Source organism: Indicator indicator, chromosome 19, assembly GCF_027791375.1.
Source record: "Indicator indicator isolate 239-I01 chromosome 19, UM_Iind_1.1, whole genome shotgun sequence".
Taxonomy (NCBI): domain Eukaryota; kingdom Metazoa; phylum Chordata; class Aves; order Piciformes; family Indicatoridae; genus Indicator; species Indicator indicator.
In genome coordinates this window covers 5811738-5837622 of record NC_072028.1, presented here as the reverse complement: position 1 = coordinate 5837622, position 25885 = coordinate 5811738, and the positions used below count along the sequence as shown (strand labels likewise).

The window sequence follows — 25885 nt, the reverse complement described above, 5'->3', positions numbered from 1 at the left end:
ATTTGAATCACAGGATGTTCTCAGGCTGTTACGATGCAGCTGCGGTCTGCACTCAGGTACAAATCATGACTGCTCTGAAGTCAGTGTAAGCACCATACCCTTCCTCCTTCTCTGCAGATTCAACACTCCGATAGCCCACTGAAACTCTGGAACTGATTTTTTTCAGATCTGGGACAGCAAAGTTCAAAAACAGAAAACTCTTATCAATGAGCCATGTCCTCCTCTCAGCAGCAGCTGTTCATGGAGAAATCTGCAGGCAGATTCAGGGTGCCCTGAACTACAGAGCTATTGATTACATCAGACAAGAATTCAACTTGTATTTTTCAAAAACTGCAGTCCAGTGCTTGCTGCCTAATCTGGGGCATGAAAAGCTGATTTGCAAAGGTGTCAAGGTAAACCTACACACCTACATACATTAGAGAAGCATGGTGTGTTCTCATCTCCTGTTCTGGAATAACGACAGCATTCAAAGTCAAACTTTCTAAATGGCATATAATTTACATAGGCAATTTTAGATTAAAGACCAGCTATTAGTGATTATGAGTATTTTAAAATTTGTGTACCAAAACTGAGCTGGCTTTACAAGGTACACTTCTTTGGCATGGTGAACATAACCTAGAAGGCTATCTTACAGAATCTCAGTTTTTCACAATCTCACCATTTTTTTTTTTTCAATGCCTGTGATGTTCTGCAGCATCATAAAAGAATTTTGCTTCAGATTTCTTTCACTTCCACAGCTTCTACTTCCAACAAGCAAACCTTGGAAGATCTATTTGAAAATCAGGAATAAGTCATTCATCATTGTCTTTTGTGATCTTTTATATAGCACAATGCTTTGCTGAAGGAACTTTCCCTTGATGAGCACCATCTGGTCTAGCTCCTAAGGGCATGTTAGGACTCCGTAAGAGATCTGCAGGGCCCCCTAAAACATTTCTGAGGAAAATGAAGGATTTATTCCAACAGACTCAAGAGAGTTCACAAACAAAGGAGTTATTCATAGCTCTACTGCAGCTTGGAGTGAGGGTGTGAAAATATTGAGAAAGCTTTGTCACTAATTTCTAGTCATAGCTTGCAAAACACAATTGCTTTGGAAGCCTTATTTTAGCTCGTGAATATGTCTGAGTTGAAGTCACTGTACATAACATGTGCTGTAAGGGCAGTTGCTACATCAGCCTTTCAGGCAGGCAGCTCTAAGTGAGCAAGGATTACAAGTCCTGCAAAGGGTTCATAGCTCCTTAAAAACAATGCTTATATACAGGTTTTTCTTGTGTGATCTGCTCCAGTTGTGCAGAAGTATGAAAAAGACAAACAAAAACCAGCAAGTGAATGGTTTTGGTGGATCCAAAATCCATATAGATGATAATGCTTGGCACTTCCCTGAAGTTACTGGAGTGGCTTTACAATACCTGTTAGGGGTCAGTTACATTCCCATGGGAAACCAGAAGGGGAGAATTTAGTGTGTAATTGGCAGCCACTCCTTGAGATAATGAGAGAGCTTTGATTAAGCTCTTCCATGACTGCCTTTTGGAACATGTAAGATGAGGCTATGCAGCAAGTGGCACCATGTTGCCCCTTGCACACTAGCATATGTAACTGTTTAAGTAGCTTCTTAAATTATTTACCTTCAGCAAGCCATACAAAAACAAACAGCAGGATAAACCCAAACCCACCATTATCCTGTGAAGTTTCCATGTGGACTTATGGCATGAGAAAACTATTCAGAAAAAAAATCTGTTGAGGAAGAATCCAAAAAGCACTTGTTTCCTGCAAAATGGTAAAGACAAGGAGCACTATTTATTTGAAATGAAGCTGCTTTTCAGTTATGAGTGAAAAGGCTTTCAGGAATTTTCTCTCTCCCTCAGGACCCCAGTTGCTAATTTTGATGTTTTAAAGCAGCATTTTCCATTCTGTAAAAGCTTTTTTCTTCCTTGTGGTAAACAGAATAAGCTGGCAGACTGCTTTACTGGCACTAAAATATAAGAAGGCAAAAAACTGAAGAAGAGGGAAATTGTCTTTCTTCTATTCCATCTGCTGCAGGCAGATGAAGAGTTACTTATAGCAACCGTAAATTAGGAAAAAAATTCACACTGCTGTTGGAATTGCCAACAGTAGACCCACTTGGAGAGCCTGGCTTTATTTGTAGACAGTTCCAAGCATTATTTGTTCTTTTTCAGGGCCTGTTTCAAAATCCTTCAAGGCCAGAGACAAGACTTCTATTAACTTCAATGGCTTTGGAGCAGATTTACAAAGGATAGCCTGTGGCACCTCCAGCTCTGGCATTTTTAGCAGTATGTTCATGTAGTCAAATTTCCAGTTGCAAGGAGAGACCTGGACAATGCTACAGAATCCATTCATCACCAGTGTGAGTCAATGGTACCTACTGGAAATGCATAGTCTGTATCAGACACATTTCAGTGCACTCTCCTCCATCACACCTCTATTTTCAGAAGCAGTCTGCGTTTCTCATAACGAAAAGGACAAACTGGGAGGGCTGCCTGCCAGCTTCTGCAAAGCCTGGCAAGTCAGCAAAGCCCAAGAAGAAGCAAGGACTCTGAAGGAAATGTCACTAACATATAGAGTGGCCAACTGACTGAATGTTAGCTGCCCTCTGCTCTGACTTCCACAATAGCTTGAAGACAGCTGGGTTGGGTGTTCCCAAACTGAAGCCTATGAAATTTTGTGTGCAGCCCAAATGGGGCTTCTAATTTGCAGATATAGCCAACAGAAACAACTCTAATCATAGTTACATGGTCTCTTCCAGGAAGGTGATGGGGTTTTTGGGCACTTCCTGGGCCAGATCCATCAGCTAATTAGAATATGGCTTAGCCTTCTTCAGAGCTGGGAAACTCAGCCTGAATATTCACATCTCAGGTGCTACAAAAGCCCTCCTATTAATCACTCAGAAATTAATGTGGGTTCTGTTCCAAGGGTTCCATAGCTGAGGTAAGTCTTGATTTTCAGGTGTGGTGAGAAAGGAGACATCCAGCATAGTGTCTGTCCCTCTCCGGCTGTGCATTTTCTTATCATTTCTTCTCCTCCCCAATAACTGTCCCAACCATTACATGCTTTCCCATGAACTTTATCTTGAAAACCCTGATCATAGTTCTGCTTTATCCAGCTAAGCAAGGTGACTATGAACTGGAGATCCAAAAAGGTATTGGGATTGAAGGTCACTCATAAATGCTCACTGGAAGCAGTACACCTACTTTGCAAGAACGCTTTAGGGTGAGAGCTGGACTGGCGTGCCGTGCTGTATGGGCATTACCTTCAGCTGAACAGTGCAATGCAGGTGGCATTTCTGCAGTGCAGGAACTCAACCAGACCTCACTGCTTCCTGCATCTCTGTGATGCAGTGGCTGGCTCACCAATCCATATCTAAATATAAGTGCATGTTCTTTCCGTGTCGGGTTACAGTGGTATAAATTAATAATAATTGCATCAAATTCAATGGAGTTGGTGCCAAGGACAGGAGGATCACCATAGCTACAGATCTTTCTTTGTATTGCAGTTCTGCTAATCCAGTGCCCTTGTAAATCTGATGGGTATCTCTTGCAGGGAAGTTCAAAAGCTATTAGGGATGTTGCTGGGCTGGCTTCCCAAAGTCCATCAGCAGCCTTTGGAATGCGCACACAGGCTCCCAAGTAGTTCTGATGATTAAGGCAGTACTTTCATCTTTTCTAAATCACTGTTTTAACTTCTGGCATTCCTTTTCACCTCCTAGCATGTATAAAAGAAGTAGATCTATACAGTTAAGCAGCTTAGCTTTTAAGGGTGTGGAATTCGAAACATACTCCACACTTCAAAATGAAGCTTACTTGGGACAGCTGAGATTGACATGAATGGTAAACAGGTAGGCAGGATGAATATGATACAATAAGTACAGACATTACATTAGCATCCAAAAGAGGCACCTCAATAATCATTAAACCAATTAAATGTATCTAGAGGAGCACTGTGTGCTTCCCCATCTCATAACTCCTTGTGGTTCTCATTTTCCTCATTCTCCTTTCATTTGTACAGTTGTGTCTCTCTGTTGTTGTTGTTGTAAAGACCTCCAGCTTCAATGTTCACACAATGATGCTTTTGGTGTAGGAGCTTTATCTCACTTTCCCATGTGTGCAGCAGCAGCATATATCAACTTTATCTTCTCTGCTCATGAGAAAATCAATACTCTAATGTCTTCTCCTCAATCTGACCTCACATGGAATGACACTTTTATACAATAACCCTCACAATGGCCATTGCAGTGACTTAGCAGCAACACTTGCTGTATATATCCTCAGACACAATCACTATTATATATTAGGAGCAATCTGTTCCATGCTCTATTGCTGCTCTTGTTGCAAGCAGCACAGAGGAAGGAGAAATGCTGATGACGTGAGACAGATGACATCTCAAGCTTTTGAAGAGGGTAGCAAAAAGAGTGGTGATGTGATAAGCAGGACCAGTGCCACACAGGGCACTGAGCTGAGAATGTGGCTTGGGATTGCAGTTCTAATTTCTCTCGCTGTATGTTTAGCTGTAGAGGAAGCAACCACTGGTGAAGGAATCCCTTGCTCAAAGTACCAGTTAGCTTTCAACCACTCATGCTATGAGTTTGTTAGACTCCAGCGTACCTTCACAAGTGCCCAGAGCTGGTGTGAGAGAGGAGGAGGGCACCTTGTCTTTATTGAAAATGAGGAAACTCAAGAGTTCTTGCAAGAACATATTGCTGAGGATCAGGAATGGTGGATAGGACTGATCTCAAACTCCTTGTTGAATGAAACAACTGACGGTAGGTGCTTTTGAAATTGTGTCCTCTTTGAAACTGTACCAGCCCATGATGCTTACTTAACATGGTAACAAATGCAACTAGTCCCTCTGTAGACATCTGCTGCAAAGCCACTGTCTTTTGTTGTTGTATTGTCAGGTTGATATTAAGATGTTTTAATTGCCTGCTTCACTTCCCAGTTGCATGCTTTCACTCCTTCCATTGACTGTTGAGGCTGTGTGAACACATGGTGAATTAGATCAGCTTGCTGACCGGTGAAACAAATGTGCTGGGTTAGGTGTCCAGGGGAAGAGCAAACTGAGCCAATTCGTCACACTAGGAAGTGCTGCAAGATCTGTTAGAAGGCAAATGGTGAAATCTCAAGACTGGGAGCACGGGGAGAAGTGGCAGTGTCTCTTAATTATTATATCAGGTTAAATGTAAAATGTAATTGAAGGTCCCTATACAGACTAACCCACCTCTGCTTCAGTGGGAGCAGGGCTACAGTCCTGCTTGCAGGCTCTGACTCTGTAATCGCATTATTATAGAAAATAAAATCTGGGGCACAATTACTTTGTTCACAGGGTCAATGATTTGGCTGGACACTTCAAATATAAGCTACAGTAACTGGTACGAGGATCAGCCATCTCCTGTCTCATCCACATGTGGCTACATCCTGAAGAATGCCAAGTATCAGTGGGGTGTGACTGAGAATTGCAGCCAGGAATTTGACTTCATTTGCGAGTTTGGTAAGATACACAGCAGTAGGAACTAAAAAGTGAGCATACCATGCTCACAACTGTGCATAAATTGCCTTATTGCTTCCAAAGTGTTTGTGCAATAACTTCATCAAGCTTATTAAAAGTGAACAAGCAAAAAGCCAAATAACCTCACCAGGAATTATTTTTCCAGTGTAAGATCTGATCCAAAGAAAGGAAGAATCCTGATATCTCTTTGAGATGCTTGGCAACAGACATTAACATAAAGTTGTCCAATAGAGGGCTAGTAAAACAGAAGTGAATCTGAGGGTGAATCTAAATATGTAGCAGTTCCTTTTCATAGTGGCCATAAGCTTGCTAGTTTAAAGCTAATTTGAGCAGTACATAAGAGCATGGTTGCAAGAACAGACTCCCACAGCACCATAGTACCTGAGCTAGGTGGGACCTGTATGACTGCCCTGTAAGAATACTCTTAAACATAAATATGTGCCAAAATAATTTTCATTTGTTACTGAAGCAAAAATACAGCCAGTCTTCCAGAAAACACTCCTAGCAGCCTGGAGTAAGCAGAAGTGAGAGCAAGTTTTTCTTGTTCCTTCTCAGACCCTTCCATCAGGTGAAGTTTAAGGGCTTCTCCAGGATAAGGAAGCAGACAGGAACCTTTAATACCTGGTGGCATTTGAGTGTTCAGACAGAAGATCTAGAGACATTGTGTCCTTTAAATTGTGATCTGGAACAAACAGTCCTGGAAAGCAAAGCTAGCAATATTGTCCCATTGAACATAGGAGGGGAATTCGTGTGTGCGCTTTGCACATAAGCTAAGCATTTAAGAATGTAACTAGAACTACAGTCATAAGCACTGGAAGGACAGTCTGGCTGTAGGCTCACTAACATGAAAACTCTTTGAATCCAGTATGCAATTACAGGTTTCCACAAGCACTAGAACCACTGCTTCCCTGGTCCAGTACTGTACTACTTCGGACTTAACTAACAAGTTATTCCACAATCAGCAAAACCAATAAAGTTTTGTTTCCTGCTCTGGTTTTCTGTTCCACATCCCCTCTCTATCCTCCTCCTCAGCTCTCCCAGTTCATTCCCATATCCCCAGCATGTTCCACCCCTGCAAATACTTTTCACTCCTTCAGATGCCTCCCCTGCAGTTCTGCAGCTGCTCCAGAGCTCCAGCTGTATGTGCTGCCTGGTTGAATCCCACATTGTGGAACAAACAGAGGGTTACAATCTCTACTCCTAACAGAGGCACTGATGTAGCTCCTTCTCTTCTACCTAGCTATCGATTTGCATGGCATGTTATGGTATTTTCAGGATTATATCTATACATCAAATTTGGCTGAAGGAGAGGAAATTGACAGACAGCACAATCCCTTCAGTTTATTTTCCTTGCAAAAACAGACTAAAATAATTTTTCCAGTACAATGATGGTAGACACCTATCTGTCTGTAAAGAAACTATCATCTGTTACCACAATATCTGACTAGAAGCCCATTATATTTACAGAGTGTTTGCACCATTGAGCAACAATGTCCTACACCTCATCCATTATCCACTACCCAGGAAACCAAGGACAGATTGAGGAAATTACAGCCTTGTTTTCAGCTTCTACAGCCCATGTCCATTAATACATAAGTTGCAATAACAAAGTAGACTCCTCTTTCACTAGCTTTGCATGCAAGAAATTAGATCCCATACCCCAAAGAAACAGCATTTTCGTCAGTTTCTCTGGGTGTTGAATGTTTGCAAGTTCTCACAACCTGAGAGAGCTTCAGTTCGCTTCTGTAAAATGGGCATAGAGACACTCAATACCTTCACCTTCAGGTTTGGTTCACATTAACAATGAGTCTGAGGCTTCAACTGAAATGTATCAGTATCTCTGAACGGTACCACAGCTGGGTTTTAATTTCTCTGAATCCTGACAGCTTGCCATCTCAATGATCTGAGCCAGGTATATGTGCACAAACCACTAACCAGACAGTGCTCTACCTCCATCCTTTCTTTGGCCATCTATTTTAGCATCATTTGTGTTTCTCAATGCAAATAAGAACTTTCCTTATTATTATTTGTTATTATTCCTATTCTCCCATTTGGTGTTCTGCTGGTTAGGAATTTGTTGTATAAAAATATTGAACCAGGGTTTGTACATATAGGCAAACAAACCAGGTTGCACATTTTTCCATGCAGAAGTTGCTGAGACAGCTAATACTATGGGAACTCTCTATATCAAGTAGAGAACTAAAACTGCACCAGATGATAGCCTGTATTAGACTTTACCAGTAAATTATTTTGCAAGCTTATTTAAAAGAGCTCTAATCTGTAAACTGATCATGTTGCTATAGTTACAGCCAGGCTTAGATTTAACCTTTAAATAACAATAGCACACAATTACTGTAGTGTGCAGCTTTGGCACTGGTGATCAAGGTACTTAAAGGCAATGATCAAAACAGCAACTGGGGGATAATGTATTCAAACCTGAGAGAGATGAAACAAAAACACTCTTTTGCAACACTCCCCTGTGAGAGCAGTCTTTCACATCCTCCTCTTCAGGGTATTATGTATCCTGATTACTCCAGGATACTAAGAATTCTGAAAGATAATTAACTGTCCCAGATTAATCAAAGAATGAGGTGTATGCATTTAGAGATATGACCTTACTCATTTGAACAGTCCTGCTGAATGAAGTCAGTCAAATATCACACAGGAACAAAGGTCTCTCTGTAGCAGAAATGGGATCAGGTCCCATATTTAATATGCAAACTATTCTTCAGAGCAATTACCTGAGTATCATGCAAATCTCACACTGCCACAAGGCTCTTTCGTAAGTAAAGAGTAATTTTAAACTTTCCAGGACTGCAGGTCAAACAAATGCTGTGTTTTTCACAAAAATATGGGTGTTTTTTTTTTGTTTGTTTGTGGTTTTTTTGTTTGTTTGGTTTTTTTAATAAAATGCTTTGCTGTATTAAAAAGTACTTAAATTTATGCTTAAGGCAGTAAACAGGGTAAATCTATTACTTTGGATTTTAAAAAAAGGAAAAACATTTTATTCTTCTTTTTTTAAAAAAGTGTTTTAGCTTAAAAGGGAGAAAAAGGAAGAAAGAAAAAAAAATGGAAAATAAAAAAGGGATATGAAGAAGAATTGTAGCAGGATTTTCCAGAAATTCAAAAAGTTACCTTTGATTTTTTTCTCCTACTAGAATCTGGCCAGAGCATTGCCTGTGATAATTACAATGCCACTGTACAGTGTGGATCAGGAGAAGTTATTCAAATTGGAGAGAGCTTCTATGGGCGGAAGACTCCTCACTATTGTGTGCCAGAGCCTCCTCTCCAGTATGGTACAGATGGAGACTGCAGCTGGATCAGTGTCAAAGATGAAGTAGCAGGTAGTATGTTACAGCACTGCTTGCCAAAGATATGTACCAAAGTTCCTGGTCCCTAAATAGTTTATCCTGTATTTCAGTAGTTAGCGAATGGAAAAGTGGATTATTCTTAAAATGAAGGTAATCACAGAGAACTTCTGATATGGAGGAGGTTTCCACAGGATGGAAAGGAGGGACTTTGTGAGGAGCAAAGATTCAGAGAAGGAGAGTGGGAGCAAATGGAGAACAAGGACATACCTAGTTCCTCTCACTGCGTGAAGAAAATACATGGGTACACAGATTCCCTGATGAACCTGGGGGGAGAGCCTAGGTCTGACAGAGATGGAAGAGAACACATCCATACAAACTCCAGACCAGAAGGGTTGAAAAGTCTGGCATCATGGAGATGTGAGGGCAGGAGGGATCTGCTGCTGCCTGCCATGTGTCAAGTACACTGCCTGCTGAAATTGCAGGCGCTGCTACTTGCCAGGATAAACAGTGACTGTGGCCTGAACCTAGGGTGGCTCTTTGGGCTTCAGCCAAAAATGAAACAAAACAGATAACTTGTTTTTTCTTTACCCTCTCCAACTGAGCTTTATTCCAACAAAGTGGAATGGTGCTAAGAAATACTAAGAAATAAGCAACATGCTAAAGTCAGAGTGGTGTGGGGGTTTGTCTAGAAACCAGTGGCATGACATTACTCTCCCTGCCTGGTTTTGTTTCCGTAGTCTCTCATCTGAGCTGTTATGAGAGTTAAAGACAAAACCCACTAGTTCATTTTAAATTGTCCTTTCCAGGCCAGTGTCATGGTCTTCAGGCCTGCCAGGTGGCAGCAGATGGCACTTTCTTTGGAGATCCTTGTCCAGCTTCTGGAAGCTATTTGTCTATCCAATACCAGTGCAAGGAAGGTAAGTGGGAGAGGACCACCAGCACCAAAAGCCTGATTGCTCTTTGCTGTAACACTGTGGCCATTGATATTTATCTTTAAATCAGGGAAGAGCTTGGGAGAGTGGGGACCACTAAAAATTGGCACAAAAATGCAGCTTCCCTGTCCTAACTGAGGGCAGTTGTTAGGACACAAAGTCAGAGAACTCAGACACATAAAACACACTTAAATGAAATTATGTTCCACCAAGAATCTTGACCAGTTGGTATGGAAAAGAACCAGCTCCCTGTCACACCACCAATGCACTCAAATTACCCACAGTATCAACTCTGATTTGGAGAAGGCCTGCTCTCAATACATAAAAATTAACTGAATTATGTAAGAACTGCAGGGAAAGAATGACACTGAATTCTGTCATTATGCTCCACAGGTCTGCAGCTGGCTGTACCAGATAAGTGCTTTGTCTTTGAAAACATCACAGTCAGTTTGAACTGGCTGCTCTCTCCATACTCTGGCAACCTTTCCTGCATCATTAGCACCGGGGATGGCCACACTATTGATCCTTACTACCCTCTAACGTAAGATAGATCCTTCATTTATCATCAGCCAAACAGTAAATTTCACTGCTTGCGTTTTATTGAATGCTCCAAGCCTCTTAAATGAGCTGTTAAAAATGATTAATAATAGGCCATACATACAAGACATTTGGATTCTGCAGAAACTTGTTTGGAAATTAATACAATATTTTATGTCAGGCTGCCAACCACAATCTTTCTTCTGCTTATTATGACAAGTGATTCCTATTTCTTACTAAGAGAATTTATTCCAGATCCTAAACCACAACATTACTGAAAGCATGCCAGCAATTGCTGAACAAACAGGCAAGCATTATTTCCTTAAGTTGAAAGAGTTGTTTTTTTTTTTTTAATAACACTTAAAATAATACAATGGAATTCTAGAGTTTTTCTTTTGTTGTAATTGCTTAAAAAGAATGTTTTTAAACGATCAAACATTTTTCTGCTGAATTTAAAAATCAGAGTTTGTTCTAGTGCTAGGAATAAGAGAGAATGATTCTAGAAATTTATTTGTCTGCTAATAGAGTCCAACTTCAGTCAACTGTAAAAGCAAGAGTGGAAGAATGAAAACCAAGCAGTAGTAACACACTAGAAGCAGTAAAAATTCTTTCAGAGCTAGAGGCCTGTAGCTGTAAAGAACTTTAAAAAAAAGATCTTTGATAGTGAGCCTTTAAGTAAAATTTACTTGCTAGCTGTAAGCAGAGGCTTGCTGGCTTGATAGGAAGCCCTTTTACTTCACCTATTGCATTGCTCACAGTCATGTTCATCTGTATTCTCTGTCCAGTTTGATATCCACTCTTACAGGAATTGCCTTTTCTGGTCTGGCAAATTTTTGAATTCTAGTTATTATGAAGCTTTTTCTTCAGTAAAACAGCAAATGAAAAATATGCAATATCAAGGATGCTATGTCCTGATCTTTGGTTGCATTTGCTAGGGGGGACCATGGTAAAAATATAAAGAGTTCAGAGAGAATGGTGTCAGGGATATTACAGAGAATTAAGGGCACCATTACATGTACCAGCGTGTATAGTCACATGTCTGTGCTCAGAGGCACAAGTCACAAACCAGACCTACTGCCACAGGTTATTGAACTGCAATTTACCTACTTTATAGCAAAATGTAGATATGCTTCAAGAATAAGGACCCCTGATACACACCCTCATGACACTGTAGCTGGAACAAAGGAACAATCTTTAATTCTAGAAATTCTACATAAATAAGCAGGGATTACAGTGATTGCAGGGGAGCTGAGTCAGGACAGAGATCTGGGAACTGTGACCACTGTAAGGCTGAGGACTTCCCAGGACAATCTTCCATAACAAGCAGCTGTTCTCTTGCTATTCTAGACTGGTCAGCAACATCACACACAGATATTCATCTCCTGGAGAGTTTACAGTCTTTGTGGAATGCACCAGCAGCGAGTGGCACGTGATGGCACAGGAGAGGGTCAGAGTTCACCCTAAGATGGATCAGCTAAGCATTACTGGGTGCTACAGCCAGCATGACTCTGGCAACAGCTCTCTCTGCCGTACACTGTATGGGGACCTGTTGTGGATTCAAGTTGAAGTCAATGGAGGTGAGGGCATTTACTCTGCATGATTTAAATGACAGGCTAAATAGTTTGTTGCTCATGGGACAAAACCAGGATTTTCAATATTCTAACCAATATTTCTTTTTAGTGAAAGCTTTTCCTCTAATTGTTGCAACTGAAGACTATCAGCTTCATTGGGGGGGGTGGTGGTGGTGGTGGTGTGTGTCTTTCTCAGAGCTGTTACACACCTCAGATATAAGTATATATATCTTCCCTCTACACAAAGCTGGCAGAGCATGAGCAAAACTGTAGTCACATGAATCCACGTGAAGCCCGCAAAGATTTCCGTATCTGAAGTTAGGAATTCACAGAAATGCTTCAGTGACTGAGGATGAGAGGATTCCACTTTGAGCTGGTCACATTTGCTGGTGTATATTTAATTCTCACTTCAATTTACTGAAATCCACATAAATGCTTAAAAAATAAAATACAGTAGTGTATGTATGAATTCTCTTGACTGCCCATCAGAAAACACTACAGACTTCCACAGGGAATCTAGAGGGCATATAAACACCCTCTGTGACTTTATTAAGAATGGCTGCATTGCTGCAGTGCTCTTATGGCTGCTTTAGAAACACCTGAACGCTGCAGAAAGCAGCTAGAATCGGATGGTCTATTATGCAAGCTGTGAGAAATTTTGATCTCTCTTTTTGCAGGCAGTGGAGTGACCTACATTCTATTAGCAGATAACATGACACTCACTGAATCCAGTGTAAAGGAAGGAATTGTGCCTCACAATCTGACACTCGACAGCACTGCTCAGGAGCTGCTAGGCCCAGGGATACATCAGCTGGAAATCCGAGCATCCAGCAACACAACTGCATTGGGGATCTCTGAGATCATTGCTGTTCACTTAATCGAGCCGGTGTCTGGTCTTCAGGCTACATCACCTCCTCACACTGTGCAGCTAGGGGAGAATTTGGAGATTAATGTCTCTGTGTCTCATGGTGCCCCAGATAAGCTGAAGTTTGAGGTGATTGGATCTAATGAAACTCACTCTCACGAAGAAGATTGCCCTCACGGGGAACCTCAAATGTACATCGTTCCTGTGCTCTCTGGAGGTACAGCATGCTGACATCCTCTCTATCTCCAAAATGCTCACAGCTTGCTAGAGATCCTCACATAAAGAGTCTCAGCATCCTGGGGTAGGGGACAACTGCTCAGACCTGGTTTGCAGAACAGTATGAAGAGAACAGTCTTATTGACTTGTGAGGTAAAAAACTTAAACTGGCAAATATGTCTCCATGTGGAGACTGAAAGCAAGGCTTTGCCTGGGTTTGCAGTCAAAAAGATGCGGTGATCCAGACTTTATTTTTGCGTGACATGATCTGATTCATGTACAAATTATGACATTTTCCTTAATCACAAAGTGTCTTCCTCCTCTTTGTTCATATGCATAATTTCCAAGTTTACACTCCTCTGCATTTTACACTGCAGTAATTAATAATCTGAGGAGTTCTCAGTAGTGATGGCAAAGAAGCTTTTCTGTGTGTTGGTCTCCATAGACTTACCCATGAATAAATGTTTTGGTAATTTTTTTATTTCCTTTATTAAGAAACAAAGGCCTTTAAAATGTGGGATTAGAGAGATTGTCTTTAAGAGTTAATTCAGTGATAGAAGATAAAAAAGTTTTGTCCTCTAGTGAACTAATCAAATCCCATGCCAAAGCTGGAACACTAGAAGCTAATTATGATTTCATTTCATGTTTTAAAGTGATTCAATATTAAAAGTTTTATTTGCTCTCCTTATACCCATTTGCACATCCTTTCCCTTCAGGCAGGAATTTTCAAACAAGACAGCTGCTTTGTCAAGATGCCCAAACTCATTTGGACTGCAGTGTTTGCACACATCTAGTTTCCTGTGTGGTAATATCATAACCAGCTGACAAAGAACAACATTGCAAGTGCTAGGAAAAAGGCAGAGGAGTTATTAAAAAGCTGAGATAAAGGAGAGGAACATTCCTTAAAAAGCCTTTCATCAGTGGAAACTCACCAGAGAAACCACAAAATTCTTAACAGAAAAGAATAGGATTTTCTTTATGAATGGGATTTTCTTTATGAATGGGATTTTATATCCCAAACATGAAGGACTGGTCTCACTGCTAATCTTAACTGGCCATTTGTCTTCTCTAGGTACTTTCCTAGTGAGAGTGGTGGCTATGAATGCCTTGTCAAACATGAGTCTGGATCTTGGGTTCATCACTGTGTTGGCAAACAGTTCTCAAATAAAAGGTAATTACATTAATCTAACAGTTCTGTCTCTGACCACCTATCTAGCTTTTTGCAATCAGAGCATTTCATGGAGTGTTTATGGTTTGTATCTAGTAATTACTTTCCTTCCAGCAACAGTGCTGAAACCTTCTGTGAAGGCTTATTCCTGATGAAAGCAGATTCCCTGGCTTTGAAGCAGTCACAAATTAGCATCACTCTGTATTTGTTACGCCTTGCACATTTGCCATTTGTCCTAGAAATAATTAGTGAAGTTTATGGTTTGAGACATAGCTCTGAAACCAGGAAATATTTGCATCACAGCAGTCTCATAATTGCTGTCAGTAGATGCTTCTAGATGGCTCATCGTTACAATTACAAAGCAGATTATACCAGGAATAAAGTTACTTTAGCACTTACCCTATTGCAGCTTTTCCAGTGCTTTCCCTCAGTTTTTCTTTGTGCATCAGTGAAACTTCATCACCTTCCGTGAACTGATTTTGATGTAGACCATCACCTTTGAAGAATCAGGATCATCTTCTTTATAGTGTGTGACTGGCTTGTTACAATTTTACCTACTGTAACTAGCCTGTTTGTCACAGTTCTGGAGTCTGATTCTCACAGCTCTATCTTTCACACTGGCAGCAGTCAAATTCTGTGTATTTAAGTCATATTCACTGAGGATTTCTGAAAGCTTTACAGGTAACACTAAAATATTCTGCTCCTTTTTGTATTAAACAGATTCTGCTAAGGAAGAAGGCAGCTCCAAAACAAATACCCAAAAGACAAATGTAAGTATTATTTAAGAATCTTTCTTTAAAATGGAAATGCTTAGAATTTTATCCTACCAGTAAAAGTGCTGCATAAGATATTGAAAAGAAGTATTTGTGGCATACTAGATTATGGGCTAGATCTTCTTTGTCCCATATGGTTTAACATAAAAACTACACCCAAAGTCTCTGAGACAAACGTGTTTACAGGCATTCAATCTACAGTTCATAAAAGCCTGCAAGTAACAATTGCAAGATTAGAGAAAATTAGTTTTTCACAATGATTCATGTTTGGAAGTTGAAATGAGCTTAAATGAAATTTTAAATTATCTACCTGACTAATGGAAACCTCTCTTTGAGGAACTATCCTTCAAGCAGAGTTTAATATATTTTTATATTGCTTCTAAGTGTTTCCTGCTTCCACATTGGAATGTTTAAGTTACTTTGTAAGGAAGAAATTTCCAGTTTATGGCAAACGGAAAAACTAATGATACACCAATTGCTAGCAGCTGCACAAACTGCCAGTGGAATTGCCAGATCTAATATTTTATTATCATCTTAAAGGTGTAGTTTCTAACTATAGCAGATATGCCTGTTATAGGAGATGTGCTGCTTCACAAGAAGGCATCAGGCTTTACAAATTGCATGCAAGTATATATTGTATGAGAGGAATAGAAATCTAATTCAAAACTAAATTTATCATGATTTGTTTCACAGAAAGACAAATCCAGCTACTTTCTTTGTCTCTTATCTATAGCTGCAATGTATCCAACATGCTCCTGTCCTAACTGATGCATTTACTTATCATTTAGGATCACAAAAGAAAATACAAAATATATATTAAACCGAGTCGCCATGTGGATCCTTTCACGACCGTTATGCTTGGCTGGCCAGGCAACAACAATAATTCCAGTTTTCTTTGGTCCTGTGGTATGTGCATTTCCTGAATTTATTCACCAGCTTCTGTTTGATGAGCAACAAATTCACTGTCATCCCAGATCAAGTGGTGAAAATCTGACTAAAGATATGGCTTTAAAGTTTGCCACTCACTGTACATGAAGAATGTCCTTCTGCCTTATCCTGGCTTTAATAGAGAACAAATGATGGGATGCAATATGGCACAGTACTCAGTTTTGTCTTTTCCCAAAGGTGGCTACTCCCGGGTTTCCAGTTTTCAAGATCTGCCCATCACTCTCCTAGTAAGAACTAGTCCCAAGTGACTTAGAGAGTTAGGTATTTGCAAGGTGCATGTGTCTCAATAAGCCAGCAATAATTAACATCAAACATGATGGTAAAACTTTTTTGGCTGAAAACTGAGTTTAGATTCAGGATATCTGTATTCTGTCCCCGTATTTATCCCTGACCTCATAACATTTGAAGAAGTCAGGCTGTACTCTGAACTCTGATTGCCCACTCTTAAATTTGGGTTCAGGGGACTTGTTTGCTATATAAAGCTCTTGGAATCCTAGGGCAGGGAAGTCCTTTATACAAAGACATGGGATGTTATCACTATTTTAATTACAAAGAAAATGTTTGTGCAGGAGCTTGCTGGCCTGAGTGGAGCAAATGTGTGCAGCAACAGATAATCCTAACCAACCAAACTGAGGTGCAGATCCCACCTTCCTGCCTTCCTCCTCCAAAGTCAGCAGTGACTGTCAGGGTTACAGTCCGAAACCATGGCGATGAAGAGAGGCAGGATGAGCAATGTCTCTATGTGACTGCAAAACAAGAACTGCAGCTGGAAATCAGGTCTGGTTTTAAATCCTAGTATTTACTGCTTAATATTATTGTTATGTAAACATAGTGCAAGGCCACAGTTACCAATAATGGTGACCATAAAGTGATAACATACCTATAGTTATAAATTTATTCATACCTTACCATCACAGGAATTACAGGCAAAACCAGTCCTGTAGCATTTTCCAGTCCACATTTCTGAATATAATCCTTTTATAAATTGACTAATATTCTTCCCAAAACCATTTAGGAGTTTTACAGCACTACATCCTTTCAATGCTGGAGCTTTTCATGTACAAACCTCATTGAAGCAATGGGAATAAACTCCATAAGAGATGGCTGGAAGTTCTACCAGATATCTAGATACACATTCCTGCCCTAAAAATATATATCCTTGAAGGGTCTAGTGCCTCAAGAAAGAGCAGTGGCATTTCAATGATCTGTAAACATAATCATTTCAGGAGCTTAAATAGAGGCAGGCTGTACCTGAGAGCCTGGATCAGTTTTCCAGCATAAATGGTTTGTGGGTTTTGGGCCTCAGTCATGTTGCTAATGGAGATGAAAGTTCCTAAATCTCTTACTTCAAGATTATTTCACCTGTCTCATACTGTAGGCCTTTGCAGATTTTCACCAAATGTGAGTAAACCACTAAACATTGAGGACTAGGACATCTCATACAGTTACTCTTGTAACTATAATCTTACTTCCTTACAGGTGTGAGGCAAACTGCAAGCCAGTAAATGCTAGTGAAGAAGTTGTTCTGAGTGTGTCTGGACAGGAGGACTCCCAGGCCCTGTATTATAACTGGTATTTAGATAAGACATTTCAAACCAAGGTAAGAACATAAGATTCATCAGAAATACTGCACAAACAAAAATAGACATTCATCTGAGGGAAAGTCAGGTGGCCTCAAAGCAAAATTTTCTGAAATGGATGATTTATAAATAACAGTAAAGACTGAGACAAGGGGGTGTCTGGTTTGGCAGGGGCTATAATGAAGGTCACCAAAATGTCACTCTGCTCCTCATAAATCACAACAAAAAATCACATCAAAGAGCCTCTACTGCCATGTTCTATGTCTGATTTTCCAGTCAACAGTCCTCCCTCTAGCCTGTGGCCTGACTGGTTTCCAGCAGAACTCTTTGCACTTGCTTCAAAGCAACACATCTGTGTTGAAAATGAACAGCTCCTTCTTGCAGACACAGGGAGAAGCTTTTCAGATTAAAGTAACAGGTATGGACAAGTAGGATGTTCCAGTCTCCTTTGAGATAGTCTCTGCCACTGTGACATCACACTGACATTACACACATAGCTTTTCTGACAAATGAAGTTAAATTAGTTCACAAGTTGAAAGCTGTTACTTTATACATGAGTTCTTTAAAATAATTAAGAGCTATGTTTGTTCTGGGCTGCTGCACAGCAAGACAAAGTCAGTTTTCCTATGTCAAGCTGTTACTGACTTTGTTAAGGCACATCTGAAAATAAGTTATGCTAAATGCTTGATCAAATAATGCAGCTTTGCTTTATAGTGCAAACTCTACCATGTTTTTAATCGCTCTTTTCTTCTTGTGGCTTATTCAGTAGCAGGATTTCATTTCTGATTAGGCCTAGCCTGATGTTCTTGGTGCCTAAACAAACAGCACAATTGCTAGAGCAGGCAAGATGAATGTCTGAAATCAGTGCTGCTGGGGCACGATTATTGCTGATGTTCTGCTTCTTCCACACCCAGCTGTGACTCAGCGCGGCTATGGGGAGCAAACTTACCTTGTCAGCACCGTGCCTCCACCCGCAGTCCCCAGCTGCACCGTGTCTCCCGAGCAGGGATCAGTGCTCACCGTGTTCAGAGTCTCCTGCAGCACTCCCTGCTTGGCAGATCCGTGCCAACCCAGTCATAACAGGCTCACATACTGCTTCTATCTGAAATCAAGTAAGTCCTGAGTGAACTGTGTGGCTAACTGCTACCCTGTGGGTTACTGGTGCTAACCAGAGCAAAGGCACATTCTGCTTCTGACCAGTACTGAGTCAGCCAGGCCTGCTCAGAGCAAGCTTGGGGAACAGGGAGTGTCTCTGTGGTCTCTGGTAGGTAACACCCTCTTTCCTGTTTTCAGATTCTCTCCTGCACTGTGGCCCAGATCCTGAACTCTTCCCAGTTTATCTTCCACTTGGAGAAGAGGAAAATAATTTCATTTTACATATGACAGTTACTGTCAGCAACAGCTTTGGTGATACAGTTCAAACTAATGCTTCAGTGAAGGTACACACTAGAATTTCAAGATCTCTCAAGTTGATACCTAACCCATGATGCACTTTGGAGCTTCTCTTTATTTTATATGTATTACTTCTTTCTGAATATGTCATAATCACCACTTTCCTGTCTAACAGAGACTATTCTCTGTGGCCTCAAGTTAGTCAATAGAATCTTCCACTGTCCAATTTCTTGGATAAATATTTAAAAGAAGATCTATCTGTACATCAGGCAGCATAAGCTGTGTTTAGTGAGTTACTCTGTGTAGGCCCCTGAAAAATCCTGCTTCTGCCCCAGTAAGGAGATTCTTATCAAGACACTAAAAATAAAACATTAATAACTGTGAAGACAAAGTTTTCTGTTCCACTCTTAACTGGGCTATCAATACGACGATTGTGGAAGGTGGTTGAGGATGATTATAACAGCATTAACAATGTCAAGAGCATATCTGATTTCTTCATCAGGTTGGACATACAGACATGAGGGATGGGAACATGACCCTACAGGCCATTGTATCTGAGAAAGCAAACACCATCCTAAAAGAGGGGAACAACAGCATGAGTCTTTTCCAGCTGTACAAGTCAGTGACATCTGTCCTTAATCAGGAGACCCAAGAGGAAAGCTTCAACATATCTTTACAGACAAACACACGAAAAGAGGTCAGTCAAACACTTGTTTCCTTGCAGTACAACACAATATAATGGACTCTTTATATGTTTTGGCAGCTCTAAAGTAATAAAAACCTCATGTATCACCACCTGGAATCAATGGAGGTTTCAGGTTTCTAGGATCTCTCTCGCTGTTTGGCACACGTTTCAGCTATTTTTCACCATTTGCCCATATAAATAATTTGTTTTATCATCCATCAGTAAAAGAATTAATTCTCAATTGTTATTGTACTACTACAATTGCACTCTCAACTGTTATTGCACTACAACTAATTTGGATGGTATTTTAAAACTTAAAGTCAACCTGATCTTCCACAAACAATGTAATTATTAATAAAATGGTCTCACTGTGGGAGAAATATCCTATCTAATCTTCCCCAAAAAGTACTAGCTGGCAGGTGATTTTAGTTTGTTCATTTCAGCTACCAGCTTATGTTTCAGTTACAATCTTCTATTTGTACAGTGCTTCGAGTGGCTCAGATGAAAAGACCTAGAGAAATGCAGTTTCTCCTCCAATTATGATTCATTATTTGTGTGACCTCAATCACAGGTGGCTCTGCTTTCCCTGGCAGTGCCAGTTATGCAGTCATCCACACAGATGAGGACAAATTTTCCCAAGTAACTCTCCTTGCTATGGATGGATGTTAAGTGTACAGATTCTCTCTGCTTGCTGGTAACATAAAACTTGTGATTAGATAGTTACTAAGGCAAGTGGCATCTTGTCAGTAAGCAGTTCAAAGCAGCAGATCAGTTCAAATGATCCTTGCTGTGGAGTCTCACTCTGCCACATGACTTACAGCAAGCTTAGCTGTCAATATTCAGCACTACTAGCATGGCTCTAATTAGCATATCATTCCTTTGCCTAATTATCCCTTTTCATCCCAAGCTCCGAGGGCTGATGCTGACAACTCTCTCTGCTGTTAACGTAACATCAATGCAGACTGCTCTTAAGATGTCAGAAGTATTGAAAGAAATCACTTACAGGAGTGAGGAGCTGTCTGTCTCAGCACAGGTAAGAAGCAATTCATCTCTATTGACTCTGTTGCAGCCACTGACCCTGGAAGAGTTTCAGTGCTTTACAATTACCTGTTCTTACCCATTTTTACAACTGTACCAGCTTCTACATTTTAACCACAAGGGAATACATTTTTCTGTTTAAAGCAAGAGAATTTGAAGCCACAGACACTGTCTCAGCAACCTCTACAATCCAGGCTGTGGCTGTCTGGCCAGTTATATTTTGTGACACATTTTTAAGAAGAACTCCTTAACATTTAGTCAGAGGCATGTTAGGATGTATGCTTTATCTTGTAAAGCACTCTTAGGATCCTCAGCAAAAGTGGCCCAGCAGGTTTTTTCTAGAATTGTCACAGTATCACAGTATATCAGAGGTTGGAAGGGACCTCAAGAGATCATCAGGTCCAACCCCCCTGACAGAGCAGCATCACTTAGGGTAGTCCACACAGGAACGCATCCAGGTGGGTTTTGAAAGCCTCCAGAGAAGGAGATTCCACAACCCCCCTGGGCAGCTCTGTCACCCTCACTGTAAAGAAGTTTCTCCTCATGTTGAGGTGAAATCTTCTCTGTTCAAGTTTGAATGCATTGTTCCTTTTCTTATCACTGTGAACCACCCAAAAGAGCCTGGCTTCTCAGTGAGGCAGGAACATGTCAGCACTCGAAATAACTGGGGATAAATGTTCAGATTGGCCTCACAAAAGTGTTTCTTAATTCTTATCTGGCAACAGATACAAAGGGTAGATTCAGACTGGACATTAGGAAGAAGTTCTTTACTCTGAGGTTGATGGAACACTGGAACAGATTGCCCAGGGAGGTGGTAGAAACTCCATCCCTGGAAACATTCAAGGTCAGGCTTGATGGGGCTCTGTGCAACTTGATCTAGTTGGGGATGTCCCTGCTTATTGAAGCGGGGTTGGACCAGATATGACCTCTAGAGGTGCCTTCCAATGCAGTGCATTATACAAATCTGATTCTATGGACATGATATTATTAGGAGATAAGGATATTTATGCACAAGGAGTGAGCACATGGGAAGAGAGAACAAACTGTCACTGGGGACGTTTCCCAAACACACTGACAGTAAAAAGAACCATCCTCATTTCTGATCTATTATTCAGTTGCATCCAGGCAACAGCTTGGAGAATTTCAGCAGTATGTGGTTGGCTTTGGCAAGGCAAGAACGTAGCTCAGATTCAGCATTCACTCCACAGTAGGTCTGCTGAGCGTTTGCAGACTGTGGGAATGGATATGTGCAAGTGTGCAATGAATTTGCTTGGCTCCCTCAGCACCCTGGGCTAAAAGCTGGCCAGTGCTTTCACAGTCACAAAGCAATCGCTGCCTCACTTGGGCACAAAACAAATTGTAAAACTCATTCTGCTTTGGTACTTAGCACAGCACGTGGCCAAAGGTATTACATGGTGCTGATCCAGCAGGGATGGACATTGAAATGCACATGCATTGGAGAAGGTGGTGATGTATTTTGGACACACCACCCAGAACTATGACCTAATTTACTACATTACTGTACATCTAAGCTCTGTCTTTGCCCAGTGTTTGACAGATAAGCTTCCTTCAGATGTTATTTATCTTTTTTAATGGATTAAATCTGTAGAAGCAAGCTGCATTTTTTAGGTCTGTATTACATGCTAGTATACCACCTAGTACATCATCTTAATTGGTGTTTGAGGTATTGCCCCAGCACAAATCATCATGGGACAAACAGTGTTAGCCACAAACAGTCCCATGAGATTACTTATGTTGCAATATTCAGTAAGTGTCACAAGTCTCTCTACTGTCATTTATAATCCCAACATGTTTAAACTTTCCCCCTTGTTTCCTATGCAGGTGGGAGCAAGCAACACTCTAAAAGATGTCAGTGCTTCCTTGCTCACTGTAAACAGAGAGGACAACAGAGATGATCAGAAGCTAAAGGATGCAGTCAACTATTTATTTAATGCAGTGAGCAATGTTCTTAAAGCTTCTGTAGAAATCAGAGGTGTGAACACTTCAGTGCCAGAGCCAGAACAGGTAACTTTGGTTTGATACAGTTTGTAGTGGACTGTGTGTGAACTTGCTTTGGAAGGCTTTGAAGAATTCTGCTGCCTTTCATATTTTTAAACTGGCACTGGGTAGGGCTCATTGTGACACCATGCTGGACTTGAATATCAAAGGAAACTTCTCTCCAGTTAGACAGAACAGTTTGATAACAGATAGAAGACTCTCAAGATCTGCTACATTTAAAGCTGCACATGACAGACCAGTGAGAACACAGCATCAGTGCACAACCCTAAATGGTGACACTGGCACAAAGAGTGTTGTCAGATTTGATTCTATCCCCTCTTCTGCCTCAACATTCAAGGAAGCCACAGATGTTCAATGTTCAGGATTGGCTCCACTACTTCAAAGCTGGAATCAGCTCTCTTTGCTGCTTACACTTTTTCAGAAAGCCCACTCTGAGTTTTTGTCCTATCCCTTCCTATCTATATGGGCTGAACATTAACTTGCATCACTGCAAGGGAGTAGGGCATGAATTAAATCTAATGATAGAAAAGGTTCTGAAGTGTTCAAACTGTCCTAAAATAACACACAACTAATATATAATTAGGTCTTGCTTTTGCAAGTAATGAAACACTAAAATGTGCAGCTAAAGGGCACTGAAGTACAGAATATATTGCATTAAACTGATTTGTATTTGTAGTGCTTCAAATTTCAATCCATATAAGTTATAAATAATAGAATATAAAAGTAAAAGCTGTGAGATATTTATTTGCTGTCTGTGATGTTTTCATGAGAATTACAGAAATCAAATTGCTGATTAGGGTAACTTTTGCTGAGACTGAGAAGCTCATCACCAAGTTTGCCAGCTTTTAAGACACTGAAAATTAGTATTTGTTCCTAAAAGGAAGTAAAGGCAAATATTGTGCAACTTGATGATTCTGCAAGCTTCCTCCTCTAATCCCTTTCCAGAGATCAGTGTCACATCAGCTCCTGAATACAGTTGAAAATCTACAGAGTGCCCTTCTGTTTGGGAAAGAACCTGATGATGAGCCAACAGTCCTTACTGCTCCTTCTGCCACCATGTACATACACAGGTACCAGCTGCAGTGCCTCTCACCTACTCTCCTGAGAGTTAATCAAATTTGCCTCAAGCACTGATTGCCTTGTCCTTAAAGGGAGCCACCAACTAAATATTGTAGCATAATGACAACTTCCACAGTGCAATGAGGCTGTCATTACCAATGGTAAGAACAGCCTGGACTCCTCCAATTAGCTCAAATAATGTCACCTTAGAAATTTTCATGCTGTGCCTTCTTTGACCAGAAGAGAATTTACTGCTGTTTCCTGAGGCAGTAGCTGCTTATCTTTGAAGTGATGTGGGAAACACAGGTTATGTCAGTTAAGATTTTGGTTTTCTTTTTTTTTTTTCCCCCCATATTGCCAATAATGCCATGTTACATAGAATTGTAACCAGCTTGGCAGAAGCAAAGACAATCATGAGGAGCCTGATGAGCTTTCTCCATTACCTATAATCATCCCTAAACTGTTGCCCAAGAGCCTGTTTTTCATCCACACTTATCTGTGCATTCAAATCAAGAACATGTTCACATAGAAACCATCTTTCTACCTAAGTACACCTACTTGGGCACAACTTCCTATCCTGATATGCCAATTCTACCCTATTTTTTGATGATTCTGTGGTAGCATTATGTGGAGTACTATGTCAGGGAGAGATTCAGCTGCAAAGAATTTACGGAAATAGTTTTGCAACTAAGTTATACTTGTGAAATGAGAAAGCTTTTTCTCTAAACAGGAAGTCCCTGCTAGAGATGTTTGTTTCATTTTGTTTAGGGTTTTTCTCCTGATTTGGTTTTGGTTTGTTTTACTTCTTTGTTTTCATTTTTTTCTATTTCTCTTTTATTCTGCTTTGCTTGTGTTTAACCTTAACTGGACAGATTACAAACAGAAAACCTGGATGGCACATCCATTAACATCTCCAACTCCAGCTCTGCCAGCTTTACTCTCCCATCTACTTCCTCTCTCAGTGTTTCAGGACTTGATGAAACAGTGGATATAAGGGCAAGTAAAGAGCTTTTATCTGACTTGGTCTGATATACAACTTAAATTCCTGATCTAGTGGTTTTAGAATCCTTTTTTTTTTCCTTTTAGAATGAATACACAAGCACACAAGTCAACCCTCCCGTCATGCCACAAAAATAAAATATTTTTGGTCAAAGAACTTTCATTTATCTTAATTTCATGAAGTGAAAGTGGGACTAAAAGATTAAATTCCACATCCCATCAGACCCTCACATACATTTCTGATTCATACTTGCATGGCTAGAGAAGGCAATGAAATTAATCAATACCTATAAATCTATTTGCTCTTTGTTTATGTCTTATGCTCCAAGCAGGATGCAACAGCTCAGAGTTCATATAACCACTAAAGCTAATCTGCAGCAGTCCTGTTTTTCCCCAGCTAGAAATATATCAGTTTGAGGCACTCCAGTCCTGCAGGAGACAAAAGGTCTACGAATGCCCCTCCCTCCTCTGAATTAGGATATGGTGTTTTTTCCCTTAGAATAACAGATTGCATTTATGTCTCATTTCTATAATAGATTTTCTGAAGATCTTTCTGGTTGGTCTGATACTCTCAGGAAATCCCTACAATATCTGCAAAAAAAAATATTTTTTTTTAAAGTATGTTTTTTCCAGCTCTGTTAAAAAATGCCCTGAGCCCCCTGAAACCAGTAGAAGCAAATCCAATGTATGACCTGAACATTAGGAGAGGATCCTCTCCTTGGACTGACCACTCTTCTGTGCATTGCTATCACAGTAGAAATAGACTGCTGTTCTCAGTTCCAAGAGGGGTGCCACTGCCTGGCTTTGGTGGAGTTACTTTGACACTTTGATATCTGGTGCCTAAAAGGGTTACAACAAATGGAAACAATAAACACTGCTGTACACATGTCACTTTTCAGAATCAAAATCACTTTCAATGTTTGTGTTTGACCTTCCTTAGAGATAAAGGAGCTTCTTGTTCAAATCTGGATGCAGGCTTCCAAGTCAGGTGCTGTTTGGGTCTGAGCACAGGCTTTTGCTATTCAGCAATTCAGAGTGTGAATAATGAAATATTGCAAATAGCTCAGCTGTCTGATTGTTAATATTTTGTTTATAGATGGTGAGTTTTGCCATGAATCCCTTTTTCTCCAGTAATGCCAGTTTTGACATCAGTGGAACAGTGGGAGGTCTAAGTCTTACTGGTCTGGATGGCTTGATCATACCAGTCAGCAATCTCAAAGACAACATTGAGGTAAACTCACTATTTGTATCCCTCTCCTTCCTTCCCATTTTTCC

The 25885-nt window shown here is 40.4% G+C and overlaps 1 protein-coding gene across 1 annotated transcript in view; it reads left to right on the top strand.

The window, feature by feature from the left end:
• The first annotated feature begins 4320 nt into the window (after nucleotides 1-4320).
• The window catches only part of LOC128973382 (polycystic kidney disease protein 1-like 2), a 40922-nt gene continuing 19357 nt past the window's right edge, over nucleotides 4321-25885 (top strand). The window contains exons 1-21 of the mRNA XM_054389680.1: nucleotides 4321-4774; nucleotides 5335-5499; nucleotides 8676-8861; nucleotides 9635-9745; nucleotides 10154-10301; nucleotides 11645-11874; nucleotides 12546-12950; nucleotides 14022-14120; nucleotides 14838-14887; nucleotides 15679-15796; nucleotides 16408-16615; nucleotides 17318-17438; nucleotides 17695-17836; nucleotides 18333-18530; nucleotides 18712-18857; nucleotides 19313-19507; nucleotides 20403-20528; nucleotides 22376-22558; nucleotides 23498-23622; nucleotides 24484-24607; nucleotides 25707-25841. Of these exons, the coding sequence (XP_054245655.1) occupies nucleotides 4321-4774; nucleotides 5335-5499; nucleotides 8676-8861; nucleotides 9635-9745; nucleotides 10154-10301; nucleotides 11645-11874; nucleotides 12546-12950; nucleotides 14022-14120; nucleotides 14838-14887; nucleotides 15679-15796; nucleotides 16408-16615; nucleotides 17318-17438; nucleotides 17695-17836; nucleotides 18333-18530; nucleotides 18712-18857; nucleotides 19313-19507; nucleotides 20403-20528; nucleotides 22376-22558; nucleotides 23498-23622; nucleotides 24484-24607; nucleotides 25707-25841 (3669 nt within the window). The remainder of the gene's footprint in view (nucleotides 4775-5334; nucleotides 5500-8675; nucleotides 8862-9634; nucleotides 9746-10153; nucleotides 10302-11644; nucleotides 11875-12545; nucleotides 12951-14021; nucleotides 14121-14837; nucleotides 14888-15678; nucleotides 15797-16407; nucleotides 16616-17317; nucleotides 17439-17694; nucleotides 17837-18332; nucleotides 18531-18711; nucleotides 18858-19312; nucleotides 19508-20402; nucleotides 20529-22375; nucleotides 22559-23497; nucleotides 23623-24483; nucleotides 24608-25706; nucleotides 25842-25885) is intronic.